This window comes from Lolium perenne, chromosome 3 (genome assembly GCF_019359855.2).
Source record: "Lolium perenne isolate Kyuss_39 chromosome 3, Kyuss_2.0, whole genome shotgun sequence".
NCBI lineage: Eukaryota > Viridiplantae > Streptophyta > Magnoliopsida > Poales > Poaceae > Lolium > Lolium perenne.
The window spans coordinates 216,645,152-216,668,017 of NC_067246.2; the positions used below are offsets into that span (position 1 = coordinate 216,645,152).

The 22,866-nt window shown below is 44.7% G+C and overlaps 1 protein-coding gene across 2 annotated transcripts; it reads right to left on the reverse strand.

The window, feature by feature from the left end:
* Positions 1–402: 402 nt before the first annotated feature.
* Positions 403–11,865, reverse strand: LOC127343353 (glutamate synthase 1 [NADH], chloroplastic). Of its 2 annotated transcripts, XM_051369469.1 has the most exons (23): positions 11,634–11,865; positions 10,767–11,135; positions 10,551–10,670; positions 10,359–10,472; positions 10,120–10,272; positions 9,931–10,031; positions 9,621–9,717; positions 9,056–9,165; positions 8,847–8,950; positions 8,573–8,752; positions 8,152–8,495; positions 7,965–8,029; positions 7,413–7,882; positions 6,274–7,128; positions 5,491–5,645; positions 5,239–5,400; positions 3,483–5,012; positions 3,104–3,322; positions 2,354–2,628; positions 1,918–2,223; positions 1,449–1,716; positions 1,034–1,288; positions 403–961 (listed from the first exon to the last, which is right to left on the reverse strand). In XM_051369469.1, the coding sequence occupies exons 2-23, from the start codon at positions 11,115–11,117 to the stop codon at positions 704–706; spliced, it is 6,492 nt and encodes a 2,163-aa protein (XP_051225429.1). In that variant the 5' UTR covers positions 11,118–11,135; positions 11,634–11,865; the 3' UTR covers positions 403–703. The 2 variants fall into 2 exon arrangements, with proteins under 2 accessions (XP_051225429.1, XP_051225430.1); XM_051369470.1 differs by lacking the exons at positions 9,621–9,717; positions 9,931–10,031; positions 10,120–10,272; ... (2 more) ...; positions 10,767–11,135; positions 11,634–11,865 and adding an exon at positions 9,316–9,394.
* Between the last annotated feature and the right edge of the window lie 11,001 nt (positions 11,866–22,866).

The window sequence follows — 22,866 nt, forward strand, 5'->3', positions numbered from 1 at the left end:
ACTGCTTATGCGGTAGGGCCTTACTAACTGATTTTTTGTCAGCATCAGACATCACTGCTTACACAGAACGATAAGCCTCTTATTAACTCCTTTTTCACAGCATCAAAGCGGGACTACATAGGAGATAGGACGTCGAAACATCAGAACTATAATCAAAAGTATAGTCAGAACTGTTGTTTTAAAAGACTAGCAATTTTGAAGGCTGCCGTCGAAGCACCAGACATAAGCAGTATAATCAAAAGTATAGTCAGAACTGTTGTTTTAAAGACTAGCAATTTTGAATACTACAGATGATGCAACGTATATTACAACAAATAGGCTAGCACAGGGAGATAGTTTCATTGCACAACCAAACAAACAGCTAGAGCAGCTCTTGCAGCCAGAAAATAAAGGATACAGAACTCAGATCAAATTTGCATCTATTGATTAACCAAAAATACTGTACATTATTCAGGCTACAAAACCGCATTTTCGGCACACAAAACATTATAGCTAAGGCAATTAACCAAGAAACAATAGCCAACCAAAATTTCCAATTGTTTGTCTATCAAAGTATCAAAGGGCCCCCTTATCTCTTTCTTTCACTATTGAGCCCGGCTTTAACGTACAACTAAAGCACAATTTGCTATGAGCCAAGATAAAACCACCAACCCTAATTACGTTGGTATTAGCACCCCAAAAAATTATATAAGCTCTGTGATGTTTATGCAGCAATTGGTTGGACAAGACCTGCACCGGAGGTAGTGATGCCTCCGGCAGCATTCTGTTCATCCCTTGACAAGTACTTGTCAACCGCAGCAGCAGCTTCCCGACCCTCCGTGGTGGCCCAAACAACCAGCGATTGTCCACGTCTGCAATCCCCAGCTGCAAAGACACCGTCCACACTGGTCGCAAAGTGTCCAAATTGGGCCTTGAAGTTGGACCGGTTGTCTTTCTCTAAACCCAGTTTCTCAGCAACAGTCTGCAGAGAAATAAACAATGAGCTAGTTGTCCAACATTCATCATGAAAGCAAAACAGAGGGGCATAACTAACCGCTTCAGGGCCAAGAAATCCCATGGCAAGGAGTACAAGATCTGCCTCAATGATCTCTTCTGATCCTTCAATCTCCTTCAATTGGAATCTTCCATCTACCTTCTCCCACTTGACACGCACCACCTCAAGAGCCTTCAGTTTTCCATTTTCATCACCAATGAAACGCTTGGTCAACACTTCATAAGTTCTTGGATCCTTTCCAAACTTGGTAGATGCTTCCTGGTGCCCGTAGTCCACACGGAAGACGCGTGGCCACTGCAGGCAACAATAGAAAATGCTAACATGAGAACTTAACTGGAGCAGGAAATGATATGGCAATTCATATGGGTAAGGCAATATTCCATTGTTTTTTTGCAAATGGAACTTATTTTGTAACTGGTACTGACTAAATCATTACAAGTAATGACATATTTACCTGCGGCCAGGGATTGTCCGCAGCTCTCTTGGTTGGTGGTTTGGTAAGAAGCTCCAGATTTACAACGCTACTGCAACCATGCCTAACAGACGTGCCGATGCAATCTGTGCCTGTGTCTCCACCACCAATAACCACCACCTTTTTCCCCTTGGCAGAGATGTATCTGCCATCCTCCAAGTTGCTGTCAAGTAAGCTTTTGGTGTTTGCATGGAGAAATTCCATAGCAAAATGAACTCCTGATAGCTCACGGCCAGGAATAGTGAGATCCCTGTTCATGGATATCGCAAATAATGTTAGCATCAAAAACATCTATAAGAAAGCAAACTTTTTAACGTCTATGCGAAAGCACAACTAGAGGCCAGGGCCACTCCCCTCACATTTTGAGGTCTTTGCATATTTAAGTAAATGCTAGTGAACTTATATAAAGTAAGATAAAAAAAATCCTTATTTTAACATCTCCATGTAGTACCTAGGTTTTGTAGCTCCACAGGCCAGGATAACTGCATTGTTCTCAGAACGGAGACGTTCAATTGAGTATAAAGAATCACTGCCTACATGAGCGTTCACCACAAAGGTAATACCCTCTTCAGCCATTAAATTTACACGGCGCTGAACGACACCAATCTTGTCTGTCTTCATGTTTGGCACGCCATACATCATCAGGCCTCCTATACGATCTGAACGTTCAAACACAGTTACGAAATGGCCCATTTTATTTAGTTGATCCGCAGCGGCCAAACCAGCTGGGCCACTACCAACTATGGCGATTTTCTTTCTGCAAAAGGAACAGTTCACTTTCAGCAAATGCAACTCAAATGTTACCTACTAACCACCAAGCACCAAGAATATTAAAATAAGGAAAGCATGAATTGAATCAAATTAATTAAATGGTAAAAAATAAATACCCTGTTCTATGAAGTGGCGGCCGTGGAACCATCCATCCTTCTTCAAAACCCTTGTCTATAATTGCGCATTCTATGCTTTTGATTGATACTGGGTTCTCAATAATGCCAAGAACACAAGACCCCTCACAGGGAGCAGGGCACACTCGTCCAGTAAATTCAGGGAAGTTGTTTGTCTCGAGTAAACGATCCAGTGCTTCACGCCATCTATTCTGGTGGACTAGCTCATTGAATTCTGGGATCTTGTTTCCAAGAGGACAGCCAGCACCTGAGCTTTCCTGTACAAAGAATCATGATTGCATTTCAATGGATCGGAACACTGGTCAAATTTCATATGTAGTCCCTCACATAAAGGTATTACCACAGAAGGCATATGACTAAAAGCTATGGCTAGCTATAACAAGTCTAGAATAAAAACATATACAGCAAGCTAGTAGTGGTTTGAACAAGTTGTGGCCAAGAACAGCAGCAAAGCCTCTTTTCCTCAATAAGATATTAATATTTTAGTTATTTTCCTTGAGCTCAAAAGCTGAATAGCTAAACATAAGAAAACAAAAAATTATTTGTGTTTCATTTCATTGAAAAGGTAGAAATTCGGTTACAGACCTCCTAAAGAGGCATGGCATTACAGGTATTACAGAGAAACTAATGAACGCCCCAGGTTGCTGGGAGGGTATTACATATCAGTCCTTGACCTCAAGATAAATCCAACCCCATTTTATGGTAAATATTAAGTTAAAAAGAGTGTGTCACCTGATGGCAAAAAGGAGTGCCACAGTCCATACAACGAGCAGACTGCGTATTCAGTAGCGGCCCTGGAACTGATTCAATTGCAACCTCGTTCCAATCTTTAACACGCTCATTGGGATCACGGTATGAAACACCCTCTCGCTCATATGATATAAAACCTCGGTACTTCTTGGCGTTGGCAACACGTGTTGGTCGGTTGGTTGACTGCTCCATTTGTATTTTCTGTAAAAAGTTTATCTAATTAGAGAAAAACAGTTTACAGTAGGGTATATAATAATTGCACTCTTTCTCATGGACAAACTTGTGTAAGTGGAGAGCACTTATATATCAATATATTAAAATAAAAAATGTATATGCCTATCATTTAAATCATATATATTACCTTAGTTGTCACAGAAACACCATTTGCCACCTTAGGTTCCTTTTTGTGCCTAGATGCAGCTTTTTCTGCCTTCATTTCTTCCAGAACCCTCTTGTAGTCCCTTGGAAATACTTTTACAAATTTTGGGAGAAGACTGTCAAATTTAGAGAGTATATCTTTAGCCAACACACTCTGTGTGAGACGTCGATGTTGCTCTATTAACATTTTTAATGTGGTAACATCCTCCTCTTCCTCCACATGGTATAGATCAACTAACTCATGGTTACAGCGAGCACTAAATGTCCCATCAACATCATAAACATAAGCAATGCCTCCACTCATGCCAGCAGCAAAATTTCTTCCTGTTTTACCCAGGATAACTACAGTACCTCCTGTCATGTACTCGCATCCATGATCACCAATTCCTTCAACCACTGTACGAGCACCTGAATTGCGAACACAAAACCTTTCTGCTGCCATTCCATTGAAATATGCTTCTCCCTTGGTAGCACCATACAAAGCCACATTACCAATGACAATATTGTTTTCTGCACTAAATGTACTGTTCCTGGGTGGGTACACAACAATTTTTCCACCAGATAATCCCTTGCCAACATAATCATTGCTGTCTCCTTCAAGCTCAAGGGTAATTCCAGGACAAAGAAAAGCACCAAAACTCTGTCCAGCACTTCCAGTGAGTTTCACATGAATGGTTCCGGGTTCTAATCCCTTCATGTGATAACGTTTTGTGACTTCATGGCTAAGGGTAGTGCCTACCGCCCGATTAGTGTTCTTGATCGGAGTCTCAATGAAAACCTGTACTTCTTTTTCAAGTGCGGCCTTTGATAAAGTTATAAGTTTATTGTCCAAAGCCATGTCAAGGCCATGATCTTGCTTTTCAACACAGTACTGAGCAGCCCCGGGACGAATCTCTGAAGCTGGTTTTAAGATCAGTGAGAGATCAATGTTCTCCAATTTCTCATTGCTCTTCACTACTTCTGGATCAACTTCAAGCATATCAGAGCGTCCAACCATTTCATTGATGCTGCGGAGACCAAGATGAGCCATGATTTCTCTTAGTTCCTCAGCAAGCATGAAAAAAAAGTTAATGACATGCTCTGGCTCTCCAGCAAATTTCTCCCGAAGCACTGGATCTTGAGTAGCTATACCAACAGGACAAGTGTTGGTATGACATTTCCTCATCATGATGCAGCCCAGTGTGATCAATGGAGCAGTGCTAAAACCAAATTCCTCTGCGCCAAGTAAGCATGCAACAGCAACATCTCTACCAGTTTTTAGCTGACCATCTGTTTGTAGAACAGCTCTACCACGAAGTCCATTTGCCACTAAAGTTTGATGTGTCTCAGCCAATCCAAGTTCCCATGGAAGTCCAGCATTCTTAATACCTGTCCATCTTGATGCTCCAGTGCCGCCATCATGGCCAGAAATAAGAACATGGTCTGCATGACCTTTTACAACACCGCTAGCAACAACTCCTACCCCAGCCTCAGAGACTAGCTTGACACTGATTCGAGCTTGGGGGTTTGAATTCTACAGACAAGAGACAAGCATGAAACTTCAGCCAGCAAAATTTGCAAAATGCATAAATATGCATACTTGTAAAATCATGGGTCATATATAAAAAGTGAATCTAAGTTCAGAGGTGAGTTGGGAAACTAGAGTGTTGAGCCAACTTAATCTAGAAGTAACTATAAACAACCTTACATTAATAAACATAGATTCTTTGGCTATAGGAAACATCATCACAGTAATGTACCTTGAGATCATGGATAAGTTGGGCAAGATCCTCGATAGAATATATATCATGGTGAGGAGGTGGGCTAATGAGCCCTACACCAGCTGTTGAATGTCTTGTAACTGCAATGTCTCCAATAACCTTGTGACCGGGAAGCTCACCACCTTCACCCGGCTTGGCACCCTATATATATGTTATATATAAAAGAGTAAATGTCTACCACATAACTGAGATCATTTTAGTGATTTCGTGATGTACAATATTGGCAAGTACCTGAGCCATTTTTATCTGCAGCTCATCTGCATTAGTCAGGTAATAGCTGGAAACTCCAAAACGTCCACTTGCAACTTGCTTGATTGCACTTCGTTTTGGATTCATCGAACCATCAGGAAGAGGTTCCATACGAGAAGGCTGCTCCCCTCCCTCACCTTCAAAGGCATATTAGAATTAGTACATTCACATGTAGAAGATGGGTAAAATGAGATATTTTACACACAGGTTTTTTTTTTTTTTGAAACTTTTTACACACAGGTAAATGTAATGATAAATACTAAGATTAAACACTATGTTGGATACAATACAAATAGCAGTTGATTTAACTGTATAAGAGAAAATATGTAAAATAAAAAGAAATTTAAAGGGGTCCAAATAGGAAAAAGATGCTGCTGCATATAGGCCCTTTGCAGGTATGTATTCTATCTATGCAAGCAGAAAAATGTTCAATCTTCCTATGAATTGGAAGAATTTGATTTGGAAAGCTCATTTGACACCAACAGCAAGATGAAAAGCTTAGCGCATTAGCTAAAGTAAAAGTTTCTCTACAAAGTGTAAATATAAGAAAGTATAGTTTCCATTTGATAGCATCAAAACAAAAAGTAGAGTGATTAATGTACACAGCAAAGGTGTGTCTAAATAGTTAAACTACCTAAATAGTACAAGAGTAGGCATCAGACTAATGTAACAACAACAGGAAAAATATGCTACACAACAAGGCTCAAAGGCTAATGCGCAAATAATTTATCATAAGAGAAACAGCCAAATTAAGGCATGACATACCTGTATTAGATTTCCCTCCAAGTTTGTTCATGGCCACCGCAAGGGCAGTATGGGCCTCCAGTGAAATAGAGCCATAACTCATCGCTCCAGTACAAAAACGTTTCACAATTTCACTAGCAGGTTCAACCTCATCCAAAGGAATCTTGTTAGCAATATCTTTAAATTTCAGCATTCCACGTAGATTGCACGCCTTGTTGAGCTCCTGAATTCGCAGAGAATATTCTTTGTATGCTTCCCGGCTGTTTACTTTAGCTGCTTCTTGTAATTTTGCCATTGCAAGAGGATCATTTAGGTGGATTTCCCCATTTTTCCTCCAGTGGTAATCCCCTGGGTTGGGAAGGGCCTTTGCATCTGCACTGCCAGGTGGAGGTGCTCTTGATGGGAATGCCAACTCATGAAGACGGAGAGCATCGCGTGCAAGCATTTCAAATGTTGCCCCCTCTATTCTGCTAGGTGTACCTTCGAAACACTTGTGAATCACTTCAGAAGAAAGTCCGAGAGCTTCAAAAATCTGAGCGCCCTTGTATGATGCAAGAGTAGATATTCCCATCTTTGCAAGAACTTTCATCATTCCGTAGATGGAAGCATAAAAATATTTTTTCACAAGTTCCTCCTTCGAGTCGGTGGGAGAAATCTTCCCATCAGACTGCAAGCACCAAATTGCTTCAATAGCCAAGTAAGGGCATATAGCATCTGCACCAAACCCAACAAGCGTGCAGAAATGGTGCACTTCACGAGGTTCAGCAGACTCAACCAATAATCCTACGCGTGTCCTCTCAAGATTTGCAACAAGGTGTTGATGTACGGCTCCAACTGCTAAGAGAGAACTAACAGCAACACGGTTGGAAGAAAATCCTGCATCAAGAAAATACAACAAATTTCATATATTGAAACTGAAATCGAAATGCATAAAATTAATGTCCATTCTATCTATGATCAAGATGACAAAGTAAGAATGTCCTTCATACAACATTTTGCACTGGAAACTATGGCTGTGAATTAACCAAAATTATGAACATATTCAAGTTACCATATGGTGAGAGTGCACCTGACTCATCTGCCAGCAGTTTTACCTTGTGATGACTACCATCAAACTTAATTGGTACAGATATAAAGTTTAAAGTACTGTGTATACTGACCTCTGTCTGACAGAACTAGAATTTTGTATCCCTCCCGTATAGCTTCCCGGGCTTCAGCACAAATTCTATCCAGAGTTTCTTCCAACCCCTTCCTTCCAGACTTCTTAGGATAAGTTATGTCAAGTACCTTGCTGCGCCAACCACGGTAGTTCATCTTTTTAATGGACTCCATTTCATCAACTGACACCAGAGGACCTTTAAGTGCAAGGCGGTTGCATTGCTTTTCGGTTATTTCTAACAAGTCTCCTTCTGGCCCAATCATACATTCCATCGATGTAACAATCTTCTCCCTGATTGGGTCAATTGGCGGGTTGGTTACTTGTGCGAACATCTGCTTGAAGTACTCAAAAGTCAGCTTCTCTCGGTTTGACATCACAGCTAGGGGTGCATCATTTCCCATTGATCCAAGAGCTTCCACTCCATCTTTAGCCATTGGAAGCAGCAACATTTCTAGGGCTTCCACTGTGTATCTGGAGTTAACCGTTTCGATAGTTAGCCAGCATAAAACAAAACAGCACTGATAATTAACAATCTTGAACCCTTTATACTTACCCAAATGCCTTTAGTGGATTCACAATTCCACTGATGCCTACGTATTCCTTGTTCTCACCTTTTTGCTACACAAAGTTGTAACAGGAATTCTATGTTAATTATTGTTGACTAATATAATGTCATCAACAATCCAATCAAAATTATAGCCCAATGAAATCTATAAAACTGAAGCATGTAAAGTGCTTACTGTAAATGAACCGGAAATGCTTGGAGCAACTCTGTCAGTTTCTGGGACAGATTCTACAATGTCTTTGAGGTACATCTTCTGTCTCTTGAGCCATTCGCCATACGGGTGAGCTTTCGAGTACTGTGCCTTAAGTGCTTCATCATCCACTACTGTGTGATTCTCAAAGTCAACCAGTAGCATCATTCCAGGGTTTAGTCTGCCCTTTCTCAGGACATCCTCGGCAGGAATATCCACGACACCAACTTCACTGCCCATGACTACTCGTCCACTGTGGGTCACGTAAAATCGACCAGGCCTCAGGCCATTGCGGTCGAGGGTAGCTCCAAGGTAACGACCATCAGTAACTGCAGGTGAAACTCAAGTTAGCTCAAGTAATCCATCAGGAGTACAATCAGAAAAGGAAATGGGTTCACAAAATTACAAGATATTAGAGCAGGTCCATCCCAAGGCTCCATAAGGGCTGACAAGAACTCGTAGAGGGCTCTTTTCTCAGGTTCCATGTTTACATCATTCTGCCACGCCTCGGGAATCATCATCATTACGGCTTCTGGCAGGCTTCTTCCACCTCGGATAAGGAGCTCAAGAACACCATCGAATGCACCTATTCACATGCTTTTCACTTAATAACTCAAAAAGATGAGGCAAAAAAATTCCTTTGCCAAATGAAAATCCATACTGCATATTGCACTGCAGACCTGAATCTGAAGAGGTGGCATCTACAATTGGAAGAATTTTTGACATTTCTTCCTCTGATAGGCCAAGCTTCTCACACTTCAAGAGACCCTCACGAGCTTTCATCCTGACATACATGCAATGGGAATCATAAATCAAAATGGCAAAGGCATATGGAGATGGTATTGCATCAAGAACATATACCACCGAGGAAAAGGTTTCACAAGATTACCAATTCTTGTTCCCTTTGAGTGTATTGATCTCTCCATTGTGGCCTAAGACACGCATTGGCTGTGCACGGTCCCAGCTGGGGAAAGTGTTGGTGGAGAACCTGGAATGAACCTGTTCGGATATTAGTTTTAGAAATCATATCATAATCATCTTTTGTGTGTCTACAATTTAAAAACAACTATTCCAAATGAAGAACGGGTGCTATAAAAAGGCGTCAGTTGCATATAATTTCATGCAAAACAGTTGGGAGCCCTATGCTACCTCAAACCAAACACAATCTCTTCGGTCACATCCTGAAGAGCCGGCAAGCAGTCAGCCATATACCAGAACTGCAGCTGGACTCTGCAAGATGGTTATCGGGTATCAACTAATAGAGATTTCTAGCACTTCACTTAAAGAACCAGGACTGCAATAGCGTATGAATAGCATTGACTGTAAGACAATTCAAATTTTGATGCCTACACAGGAGCGAGTCTTGATCTTACAACTGGCTTGCTATTATCGATTCCCATCCGCTGACTATGACCATGACTTTTGGTGTAAGAGTATCAAGGTTTTGTATTTACCAGAGCCATATAACTCGTGAAGCGTTCATGACCTATATCTGCATAGTAGTACCCCTTAAGCTGAGATGGCATAAGCTGGCCCTTGTAGACGATGGTCCTGGAAAACCACAACAAAAATATTTATTAAAGAATTAACTCACATGAATACAGCAAAACTTGAAAGTCCAGGATTCTTTTCCTGGTCCCTTTCCTTATATTATTTTATTTTTGCTAATATGCCATTGAAGTGTAAGAAGAATCTACTGGGACTCCCAGCCTTTCAGCTTTCACAAAAGTTGCAGTGAAAAACAAATTCAGAAGAAGGAAGCACCTTGAAGATAGAGAGCACATGTAGTAATCTCTCTTCCCTCCACGCTTAAGATTCAGAGCAGCGCGGATAGACACACCTGAGAGCCTCCTCAGGATAAACAACTGTGACATAATTCATGGAAAGTTAGGAATAAAGCTAATCACATTCACATGTGTTTCACAAAAAAAAATCAATGAACTTGTGGATGACCTGCTGTTCAAAGTCAGCCTTGGCGATTGAACTCTTGGTGATGAAAACCTGTTGAATCGCAGGCTCCGTGTCGAGCGCGGATTCACCCAGATCAGAATTGTCAGTGGGAACCTGGCGCCACCCAAGAACCGAATGCCCCAGCGACTCTGCAGCCTGCATGAGTAAAAACAACAGTCCAAGGCATGAGGTTATTGATCAGAGTCTCGTGCCGTGCACTGTCTATACAGAAGGCCACCAACCTTCTTAAACTCAGCTTTGCACCGCTCACGGCGCTTCTCGTCAGTAGGCAGGAAGACCATCCCAACAGCGTACTTGCCTGGCGGCGGTAGCTCGAAGCCGGCATCCTTTGTCACCTGGAGGAATACAACAGAAGATGAATAAACGGTTTTAACTTTGCTTGAAAATTTGGCTGAGAATTAATTAAAGCTCACCTCTGAGAAGAATTTATGTGGCAGCGCAACGAGAATGCCGGCACCGTCACCGGTGTTCTTCTCGCAGCCGCAGGCGCCACGGTGGGCCATTCGCTCGAGCATCTGGATGGCATCGGTGACCTGTCGAGCAAACAAAAGCGGAATCAATAAAATTCTCAAACGTGGTGACCTGTAGTCTTATTAAGAGTAAAGGAAGGCAGAATTAATAGCACTCACGGTCGCCCTGTTGTCGTCACCAGACAGCTCGGCGACGAAGCCGACGCCGCAGGCGTCCCGCTCGAACGCGGGGTCGTAGAGCCCAATGCTGCTCTCGGGCAGCTTGGACATCGGCCTGACCACCTCGGCGTCGCGCGCCGCCGCCCGAGGCGGGCGCGGCCCGACGCGGTCCTCGGCGCGCTGCTGCGCGCCGGCGACGAAGCCGCCGCCTTGTAGAGACGCGCCGCCTCCTTGCGGCTGCCTCGTGGAACGGGCCGACGCGGCGGGGTGGCCGCGCCGCGCCCTGCGGCCGCCGGCGCCCGGTGGCGCCGCCGCCGCGTGCTTCAGACCTATCCCTTGCGACGTGGACATGGCGCCTCGCCCTGCTACCTGTCATGCAACAATCATCAGACACGACGGACGAGCGTTAGGTTGGTGAACTCGGCGGGGAGGAATCCTACTAGCAACGAAAAAAATTGCGAACTTTAAAAAACTAGGGAAAGCTGAAAGCTGTCTCGGCTCGCCCACATGTCGCCACCGAAAGCGAAGGAGAAACCACGCAGCGGTGAAACAGCTAGGCCGAAGATGAGAAACATTAGTAATAATCACCAGAACAGACACGGCGGCGAACAGATCTACCAACCCCCGCACGGCCGGCGGCGCAGATTCCGCCGCCGCCTCCTGTTGGAAGATTCAGAAACCGCACGCACGCGCGCAGAATCGGAGGAGGAGGAGCAGCAGATCGATTTATTAAAAAGAAAGATACGGCAACCAACTACGCGCGCGCGCGGACAGAGCCAAACAAACAAACTCCGGTCATATCTATCTATCCACGCCCTACGGTTCCGGTAGAGAAAAGCCGGGAAGGACGAAGGACGGAGGGGGTACCTCTCGCTGTTATAGCGCTCTCCGCCGCCCTGGCGTGGGAGATGGGACCGAGGCGTCGTGCGCCGCACCGATCTTGGCAAGTATCGCCCGATTCGAACGCGCGGTGTCGTCTCTCCCTCCTCCCTCGGCCGCCTCGCCGGGGCAAGGTAAAGGTTGAGGGCGGAGGGCGTGTGGATTGCGAACGCAGGCGCCGCCTGTGTCTCCCTCTTGACCTCTCCTCCGAGTATTGGGGCGTTTAAGGCCAAGGGCGGCCCTGCATTTATAGAGAGGCAGGCAGGCAGGAGGAGCTCGCCGTGCCTGCCAACCCACCTCCGTCTCCTCCTCGTCTCGCGTCCCCACGCACAGCCCCCACTATATTTTCGCCACCGTGTTGCCTTCCAATTGTTTTCCTTGTTTGTTCACAAAATCTTTTTCTTCCAGTAAAATCTGCCACGCCAACTCACCACGGTATCTCTGTAGGTACATTTTTCCGTTAACGTCCCCGGAGAAAACAACTAGTTCGAACCAAGTCCATATGTCCAACTCCTACCATCTCGTGGCTCTTAAAATCGAGGGTAAAGAACACGGTAAAAGTTTTACATACTGAAAATTTGCTGATGTCTCTTTTTTTTTGCGGGATTTGGTCTGTCGTAACCATCGCGATGCATCAAATGTGAACCATAAACACAAGTTTTTACAATGTCTCAACATGCTCCAACAATAGTTCTAACTGCCAGAATGATTGCTAACGTGCACAATCAACCACTAAACATGTCGCACTAGTAGCCAGCAAGCCAGAAAAGAATCTTCACGACGCGAAACGATGCAACGCAATCGCACTCTAGACAGTGGTTACTACCGCCAACACCGCCATCGCCTCCAAGTAGCGGAGCTTGGCAAGAATATCTAGGATAAAACCACGAAATTTCATGACTCCGAGTGCAAAATGCTCAAAAATGTCTATCGTAAGCATTGTAAAAATTGGGGGGGGGGGGGGGGGGGCGGGCCCCCCCTAACTTGTACGTAGCTCCACCACTACCGCCACCACTAGCTTCCTCGATTCCCTTCTTTTTTCCATGATCTCCATCTTCACCAAATCCCACCATACTCTTGTGTAGACATCCATGGTAGATTGGGTCATTGTCTTTTTCTCCTCGGCAACGACTTCCTGCATGTTGGGCGATGCTTCCACGGCCATGCGAGGATGCGGAGCGACCCGCCTAGCCACACCACACTCTGATTGAGGAGTTGTGAAGCCACATCGCGGTGCCTAATCTGGAGATTGTGAGGCCACATCGCGGTACCAACTCTCTCGCGGACTGGTACAAATAGCTATCATGGTGAGGGATTTGAGGTGGACTATGTCTGTGATACGGGCCTAATGCATTTTACGAGGCCTATTAAGAAAACCAAAACACATATAGCAGCTAAAAATTTAAGGGTTGGGCCGATATACAGGGTTCTAAAGATGCTCTAATAGCATGTCAAAAATGAGCTCCGATCAGGTCCCGTAAACACGGGCGAAATCGAAATATTTTTATAGGGGTCAAAAAACTCATTGCATTCTCGCTACTTCCGTAGGTTGCGCAGGCAAACCGAGCGCAACCTCTATCCGCGCGCGCGAGTAGTTGGCGCGCTAAACTTTCCCTATTCCATTTCTTCGTGCCTTCTTCTTTTGTGGCTCCTCCTTCCGTCGACATTGCCTCCCGCCATCACTTTTGGCCACATCGACCACGCCGTCGCCGAGTCCCTCGCACCCCTCCGCGTCGTTAGCAGGTCAAATCTCGCGGGATGGCCGTGTTTTCTTCAGCGGCGGAAGACTCGCCGATGGCAGCTGCCATGGATGCGTTGCGGAGATCCAATTCGGTCGCGTCCTCGACTTAGGCTGCTTGATTCGGCAATTTGAAGATCCGGTCATGCATACCCAACTCAACCTTGATCTCATCGAGCACCGGCGGGCAGATACATGGCAGAAAATGATGTCCCTCCTTCATTCAGTTCATTTCCTATTTATTCGTTTGTGAGATGAGCAATTGTTTGCCCTCGCCGCCATTCGTTATTTGTTTACTTATTTTATTTAAAGTATAGTTGTAATTTGATTTGGAAAACATTGTAATTTAGATGATTATTTCGTCTTGCGATGTTTAAAACATCCGTTTATTTAGCCTATTTTTCAATTGTATTCTATTTAGGTGTGGAAAATGATAACTCAACCCGCAAAATTAATCAACCAAATAGCTGGTTTTCCGCGGTAGTTCTACGACCAGCTATTTACAGTATCTGCTAGATATGCTCTAAGATAGGAGAGATCTCTAATTCCTCGGATCTCCGAGGGTCTCATTGGAGATGAAGAGAATCTCTCTTTTGACATGACAGCGAATTAAAAAACCGGAAAGAATAGAAATCCCGAAAGGGAGTTCGTTCCTGTCTGCGAATCCTGCTGCTCGGGTCCAAACGAGGCAGGTGCACGGAGATTCGGGCCCAGCGCCAGATCAGCGGCGACCGCGACCGACGCTCCACGACGAACAGTACATCTACGATCGGACGGCCAGGGCCGAGCCGGCGCGCCGCGGCCGCGGCAGCTGCAGCCGCGCTGGTGCGGAGAGCCACAGCCGCTTTGGCGGTTACTCCCTGTAATTATCCTTGTAATCTTTGCACGATTTTCTCTCCTTATCTGGTGGTGTAACTGAATATCTGTTTGACGCATTTTTGAATGAATTTACCAGGAGAATCCAAATCGTGCCGCATTAATCTCGTCGACGGACAGACAGATACGCGCGCGCGCGAGGCGGCCTGCCTAGACAGGCAGCACGGGCCCATGTGTCGGCCGAGGTAGGTGCTTTCTGGGGAAAGCTTCGACTGCACGTGTTCCCTACCTGAAAAATTTATATGCTACGTACACACATGCCAGTCTTGCTGCTCTGGATTTTCGGTCCTAACAAAATAAAAATATTTTAGACATATTTTTCGATTACCTTTTGAATCAATCTAGGATACTGTAATTAATTTAGGCTTGAGGGAGGAGCGTATTAATTGTCGAAGATTTGTCTAGATTCGCATGAATCAAGACAATAAAACGTCGTCTGCGATAATTAGAGAAATCTGCGATAGTTGATATGAAACGGAGAAAATATCAATTAGCTAAATGAAAAAAAAAAATGGAACACCGTCGTTACAGGTGTTGTAGTTTTGCACATTCAAATAAAATATATTTATTCCACGGTTTATGACAAAAACCCAAACGGAAAACATTGATAGATGCTGATGATTAACCGACAAATCTAGCAGAACCCCGACAACATGTGAACTACCAGTCCAGGAGTGACGTCAAACAACTAGACATATGGGCAATCGTTGATGCCGGCGTACTGGAGCACAAACAAAATGTACTAACATGCTTAAGCATCAAAATTATGAGGATCAATTATCTACTACCATAGTTGCTCAGCCCCAAAAAATTAAGTGACTTGGCATACATATGTACCTAGACAAAGCCCACCGACGCCATCTCTTGTCAGACAAGTCATGTTTGTTACATCCCTTTGGAATATTGCATGAGACACTCAGAAGATGTCCACTTTGATTTTGTGCTTGTTGTGTAAATTGTCCCAAAACATTAAAGGGGATAGTGAGTTTGGCTCCCCAAGCCAAGCCCATAGGTGCATCAAAAATATGCAACATATGGAAACATACAATACTTGCAAAAAAAAAGGTGAGGCTATTTAAGCCGTTATGAAAGTGTGAGGCCCTGATATGTGTAGAAGCACATAATTGTTACGGAATTAAGATTTTTTTATAAAATTTTATATTTCGGAATGGGGTAGTAGTGACTTTGTCTTGGACAAGTGGATATACAGTTCATGAAAGGTAATTTTCTTATAGAAGATTGCGCCTTCTTGTTAGCAGAATGACTTGTATTTTCTCATTTTACCATCAAAGTTCTACTTGTGTCATGTGATTCATTATCTTAATGCATCTATTAATTAAATATGAAAAAAGCTGCCAAACTGTGGTTATGACTAGAGTATGTTGTGTCGACAATTCTCTTGTGTTGATCTTTTCTACACTCGCATGTAACTATCATACGCTTATATAAATGAAGATTTTGTTGTTTCTTTTAGAGAGAAATCTAATCTGCAAAAAGTCAAGAGGTGAGACATACGTTGTGGCGTATATTCACAAAAAACTCTAAAACAATTTTTGAAGCACCAAATATATTTTTGTAATATAAGTTTACATGTACACATAAAAGGCATGACATGTCCAAAAAGTTTAGATCTTTTTATATTATATAAGAATATCATTTGGTGCGCGAATTGGAATATCCGGGCTGCACTGGTGCATTATTATTCACATCATAAGTACATAAAAAAAAGTATGGCCAATACAAATACATGGAAATGCAAACCCTTATTTGTCAAAAAATATTTAATGTTCACATATCACCGCATCTACTCCATTTTGACTTTTCACATATCCAGGCTGCACTTATGAGGGGGAGACTTAGGTAGGATCAGATCTTAGATAGGATCTATGAGATTAATTTTTTGCAAAGACAAAACATGTTCAAAAAATTCTGAAAAAAAATGAGAACACACATCTATGTTATATATGCAATGCCAAAAATTTGCAACTTCAAATTCGATATACACTCAGAGAGACAAAAAAGATAAATCTGGGTGTGAATAGTGTGAAATACTATTCAACCAGATCTGACACTATTCACAACAGAATTTGTCTTTTTTATTTCTCCAAGTGTAGATTAGATTTTGAGCTGAAATTTCTTGGAGTTGTAGCTACAACCTATATGCATGTTGCTAATTATTTTCAGATTTTTTCGCATAGCCAAAGTATGATTTCTCTAAGTTGATCCTACGATCCTACCTAATGGGGAGATCCTATACAAGTCTCTCCCGCACTTATGATGTAGTATAGCACGGTGAAAGTCAACTGGTGCTAGTTAATTTGAACCATTTTAATTACTTATACTGCTCAACCCTGCCTAGACCAAGTTGGGCACTGCCAAATAAATTATAGAGAACAATGTGGCGTACATCACCATAATTTTGGTTATAATATGCGGCAACACGCCATGGCATGGAACCGAGATAAACTTTTGTCGCTAATAAACATTGTTTCTAACATCGTGACGAGGGATCCTGAGATACCAATGGCAAAAGATTTTAGTACTCCTGGCACATCAATAAAGTTTTGAAACTACTACGTCAACCTTGATAACTACAGCTATTGGATATTTTGATTGTTTTTCTGCTGGGCGTAATTAAGCTTACCCTACAGAGCTGGGAACCAAGGCGATGAGCACTAGCGTGTGCGGTAGGACAGAAACAATGTGCTAGCGCATACTATGACAATAGGTTAAACTAAAAAAGTATTAACTCGTCCAATGTAAATTTAGGAATGTACGTACAAGGTATTGTCACACATACTGTGGCCTAGCTCAAAGCTCAAACCACGGCCAGTACGTACCAACCTTTGGAAGATTGAAAAGTTCTCAGCAAAACAACGTCAGCTAAATAAAGAAGACATGCATTATGCAAGGCGCAAAGATGTGTCTTGCACCAGCAAGGGTTGCAGAGGCAAAATTTGTACTTCTTTCGGATAGTTTATTCCGTGCATGCCATCGTTTAGACTTTTCTTCCTCCTCTTCATATAATAGAGGAAAATACTAAGATGCATGCCCTTGCAGCCTTTTGGAGCTCAGGCTACATGTACCCATTTTTTGAGAAGTTTTAAAACTGTATTTACAACTTTCGAAAAATCCTAAAAAAATCTACATGAATGATACTGATTTATTCTACCAGGGTGCAAAAATTCAAAGTGAAATAATTTGAATCATAGGCTGTGAATTGTAGTATATCTCACAAAGCGAACAATGCAACTATTCAAATCTTCAAAGTTCATTAGATTTTGTTATTTTTGTGTAGATCAGAATACTAGGTATTTCCCATTGAGATTTTTCATACTCATAAGTTACACCACCATCTCTATGTACGACTTTTTTCAGAATTTTAAGAAATTTAAAATACCGTTTTCAAATTTTGAAAAAGAACGGGATCCGTGTAACCTGGGGTTCAACTGTGGTTTTCGTGCCCTTCGGTCCTTATTGCTCGTATTGTTTTGGAACTTTTGGTAAACATGCATCTCCTACTTTTCTATTGAAAATATTCATCCTCGCCATAATGTTCAACAATACTACTTCCTTCTGAATTGAATCATACAGTAGTAAGTATCGGTTGATTTACTGCAAAGTAATCAGCAACACTTATTTTATAGACCGAAGGGAGTAATAGAAGATTACACAATAACCTGTGTACAAGACATAAAAGGTTGTAGAAATTTTTCCTTGTGGGTTCGTGTTCGTGAAGATGAAGGCCTACCTACCTGAGCGCATTCCATGTGACAACGTGGGAGACGCGATACTGCCACGGCACCATTATGGCCGCATATGTTTCTACATTTGTGACAAAACGTTTTACTGTTGGATTGGCCCTTGAGCAATGAGTAGAGGCGTTCATGGAGCTCGGGGCTTGGACCCCTGGTGCTACCATGGCCTGGGATCTGCATGTGAGCACCCAGCACGGCCAGGAAAAACTTTACGGAGGGCTCCCCAGGTAGCCCACGGTCCAGAATTCCAGATGGCATGCGTGAGTGCTCTGGGAATACGGCAAGCGTTCGCGGTACGCTGCGGAGTTGACCATGGAATCTATGTACTGTAGAGTCGGGGGATGCACACACACGTGACTCCCTCCTGCCTTGCCTGGCCCCATTTTTCGTCTTGATTTACTCACCAACCTTTGTCCTCAGACTCCTCTTGCTTGGACCACACGCTCGCTGCACACAGTGCTCGGATGAAAATGCTACTCTCTCACGAAATAGGAGGAAAAAAAGGTGCTCGGTCGGCTCCCGAGCCACCGAGCGCCGCCACCAACACTAGAAAAGAAGCCCTCCAGATCTACTTCTTTCGGCCGCTGGCAGCGGCTGTGGTGACCGCGACAGGCCGATGAAGGCGGCAGGCAGGGGTCAGCGCGCCCTGGCGGGTTCCCCTCATGTTGGGAGAAGACGTCCCCGGGCGACGTGGTTGGAGTGGGTGCCTGGGTGCGTGGAGTTGGAGGGAGTCGCCGGAGCACAGAGGGGAGGCGCAGAGGAGTGGAGCTGCTTGGCGGAGGTTGCAACGAAAGAGGGAGCGAGGTGGCTCGCCGGCGCGAGGGCCCAAGGCTTTGGCGACCATGGAGTGCACCCAAGGAGGATTTCCCCGGCGCAGCGGCCGGCTTGCTGCATGGCGGGCGCGTGGCGGTGCCTCCCGGTGGTGCAGGCGATGAAGCAGGAGGCATGGACGCGGTGGGGGGGAGGGGCGATCTGGGTTCCTCTCGGGCCAAATCTGGGTCCTTCCTAGGCCCGTTCTAGGCTCCAGGGGCTGGGTGTTGTGGGCGGTCTGGCTCATGCAGCTGGTGGTCTGAGGCGGTGTCCTTCCCGTGAGAGATGGAGGAAGGAGATAGGAGTGGAGTGCGTTCTCTCGGTCGTGCTTTGTGTTGGTCATCCGCAAGGTTGTGGCTCCGATGCTGAGGAGCTACGGTGGTGGTGTGATTGACAAGTGTGTCTGCCTGATTCCGGTAAGCAACGGGGCGATGCGTGGCTATACAGACGAAAGTCTAGCCCGCTTTGTTGGTGCTGGCGGCAATGACGCTCGTGGGCCTCGTTCCCCTCCTTGGAGGGCCGCTGGGGTATGCCAGCGCTTCCCGCTTCCACTTTGGTTTGGTGATGTCTCCGGGCGAAAGCCTAGGTTCAGTTGAATTGGCACATCAACGACATTTCAATGTCGTTCCTCCGTTTGGAGCATAGCGTTTGGAGTCATGGTTGTGATACCTTGGTGCGATCCTACGGTGCTCATCGCTTTCCATGGTGGTTCGTCTGAGGCACTATGCACGACTTCGCCGTTGAGTCCAAGCCGACGCCTTTAACAGGACTGACTAAGTTTTGCCATCTTCTACTTAGATGGTGTGTTGACGAGGAGAGTACAATTGTAGTTGTGATCTTCGAAGGTTCCGACGTAGAGCGAGATGTGGCTTAGTTGTTCCTCTTAGGATAGACTATTTCTGCTAGAGTTATAATTTCGGGGTTGGCTATCTTCGGACTAGCCCAGAGTGGAGTTCATACTGCACTCATTGTTCGCAGCGAGGTGTATTTGAAAGATCGAGATGTCGCCTAGAGGGGGGGGTGAATAGGCAATTACAAACTCTTGCGGATTTGTCTTGTATGAATGCGGAATTAAACTATCGTTTAGTTTACAAACACAAACCCTAAATATGCTAAGCTCAACTAAGTGTAAGAATAGCAACTAGAGCTAAGCAAGATAGGCACAAGATATATGTAGCACAAGTGATAGCAAGATATATGTACTTCAAGCACGATGGCTATCACAAGGAAAGAGAGCTCGGGTATAGAAATAACCGAGGCACGCGGAGACGAGGATGTATTCCCGTGTTCCCTTGCTTTGCAACAAGGTACGTCACGTTTGGAGGAGTGGAGGTCCCACGAAGGATTCCCCGCGCCACGAAGGCTCACCCTATTCTCCGAACCACACCCACGAAGGATAATGGCCCTTTCCTTATGGTTAGCTTTTCCTCCGCTCCGGAGATGGCAAGCTCCACAACCACTTCACAAGCTCCACGAAGGAGAAGCCCGGGCCTCTTCACAATCTTCTTGAAGAGATCACCGGAGCACCAATCACCAAGCCAACTAGGAGGTCACCCTCCAAGAGTAACAAGCTCACGGTCTCTCACTCGAACAAATCGTGGTGGAGAGCTCAACACTATGCAATGATGCAAAGCAAGAACACCGGAGGTGTTCAAGTCCTTCACACTCAAATCCCACCAAAGCAACGAATGCTAGGATGAGATTGGAGAGGAAGAACAAGGGGGAAAGTCAACCAAAGACTCCAAGATCTAGATCCCAAGAGATTCCCTCACTTAGAGAAGAAAAAATGGTTTGGTGGAAGTGTAGATCTAGATCTCCTCTCTCAAATCCTCAAATATGAGCTAGAATGGTTGGATGAATCAAGGGGGAGAGCAAGTTCTTCAAATAGCAACAATGGAGGTGAGAGAATGAGAAGAACTGCTTGGGCTCAAGGTGGAAGAAAGGTATTTATAGCCCAAGTGGAAAAATAACTGTTGGGGGAAAAAGACAGAAAAACGGGCAGCAAATTGGGCGGGAAAAACGCCCAGCCGGTCACCAGGCCGGCCGACCGGAGCAGCAGCCGGCCAGCCGGTCAGCACCCGGTCGGACCGGCCCGAAGAATCGGCAGGGCGGCGAGCGCGCCGAGCGGCGGATAGAGCCGAGGCGCGCGGGCGAGCGGCACAGTGGCGCGGCGGGCGGCGGGAAGGCCACGAGCCACGCGGAGAGCGGCCCAGGCCGCGTGGCGGCGGCGGCCCAGCAGCGCCGGCGGCGCGGACTGCAGGCCGCGCGGGGCGCGACGGGGCGCGGGCCGGACGGAGTGGCGGCCGGTTAAATTCCGGTTGGGCCGGAGGATGCGCCGGCAGGCCGGTCACGGACCGGGCCTGCGGCGGACTTGGGCCAAAAGGCCCCTGGAGGCGGCCCGGATGGCACCAGCGCCGGACCCGGTCGCGGACCGGGTGGGCAGTTCTTTGGGCCGGTCGGCCGGCCGGCACCCTCCCCTTTTTCCCTTTTTCTTTTTATACTTTTCTCCTCTTTCCTTTTTCTTTAATAACTATTGCTCCCGAACTCCGAATCGCATGAAACCAATTTTGTTTGGAAGATAACAACAAATGCTATCTTATAGAAAGTGAAAACCCAAGAATCTGTAGGAGGGGATTTTATCATGAATATAAAAGGTAGAACCTTATATCATGAATAACCGGTAAAATCACCCAACCTCGAAAACGCAATAGAAGATGCATGTGAACTCCGTTTTCGATGAACTTGGGCTTGTTGTAAAGCTAGCAACAAGCTCAAGAACCTCACACCGAGAAATACCAAGAAGCAATAAGAATATGCAACGCATGCAAGGATTGAGCTCCCTAAGACGATGTGATCAAGTTAACCAACCGAAAGCCCCTCTTAATAGTGCGGCTATCTATCCTATAATCCGGTCTCCCATCAACCACCTCGAGACCGGCAAAAGGAAAACCTATAAAGGTCATACCTTTGCCTTGCGCATCCCATCACTTGATCATTGTCGCTTCGTGAATACTCACAAATGCTCCCCCATACACTATGATGGGAAAGGTTCATTGATGCACATCTTCACTATCACCAAATGGACGGCAAGCTTCAAGCATGTGATCCACACAAGATGCTCATCTTGAACTTGCCCAACTCAACCTTGTATCTTCTCATACTCACTTAAGATAGAGCATGGCTAATATTGAGTTCCACATAAGAACTCCATCTTCATTTCTTCTTCTTGATCATATCACATATATATCTTCATACCGATGATCTTGATGCCAATACACAAGGTATATCTTTATCTTCATGGCATCCATACTTGAATCCAACACATGGAGAGCAAGTAGTACCTATGGAATATTCCTTCATATAAACTCAATGAAAACATTAGTCCATAGGGGTTGTCATTAATTACCAAAACCACACATAGGGGCAATGTACCCTTACAATCTCCCCCATTTTGGTAATTGATGACAACCACAATAAGAGGGTTTATATAATGAATATTAGTGACAAGCACGCAACTTATCCGAGAATAAGTTGTATACAAGAGGTTGTATTTGATATGGTCAAGTAACACAAAGCAACTAGTCCATATCAAAACCGACTCTACTCACACAACTACAACAAATGCAATGGATGTGAGTAGAACCAATATATATAGAGAAAACTCCCCCACAATGTATGCACGTGTGATGAACATGAATTCATTGCATACATTGTCAAGATTAACCTTTGGGATAGTTTCCACTATATATATATACAACCATGCAAGACATATAAATATGGAATGCATGAGAGGCAAAACACTTAAGCACAAACCAAGCTTAAGTATAAAACCATTCCCTTAAACCCTCTAAACTTCTCCCCCATTGGCATCGATTGTCAAAATGGGTGAAAAATTTAGAAGGCCAATATAATGTGAGTTCCTCCCCAAAGTGTGCACTTCTCATAATTTGAGTGGAATCAAGTGCACATATCCAATGATGAATACTTGAAGGAAGTCAAACTATATTGAGGATCAAAGATTGCATAAAGATAATATGGT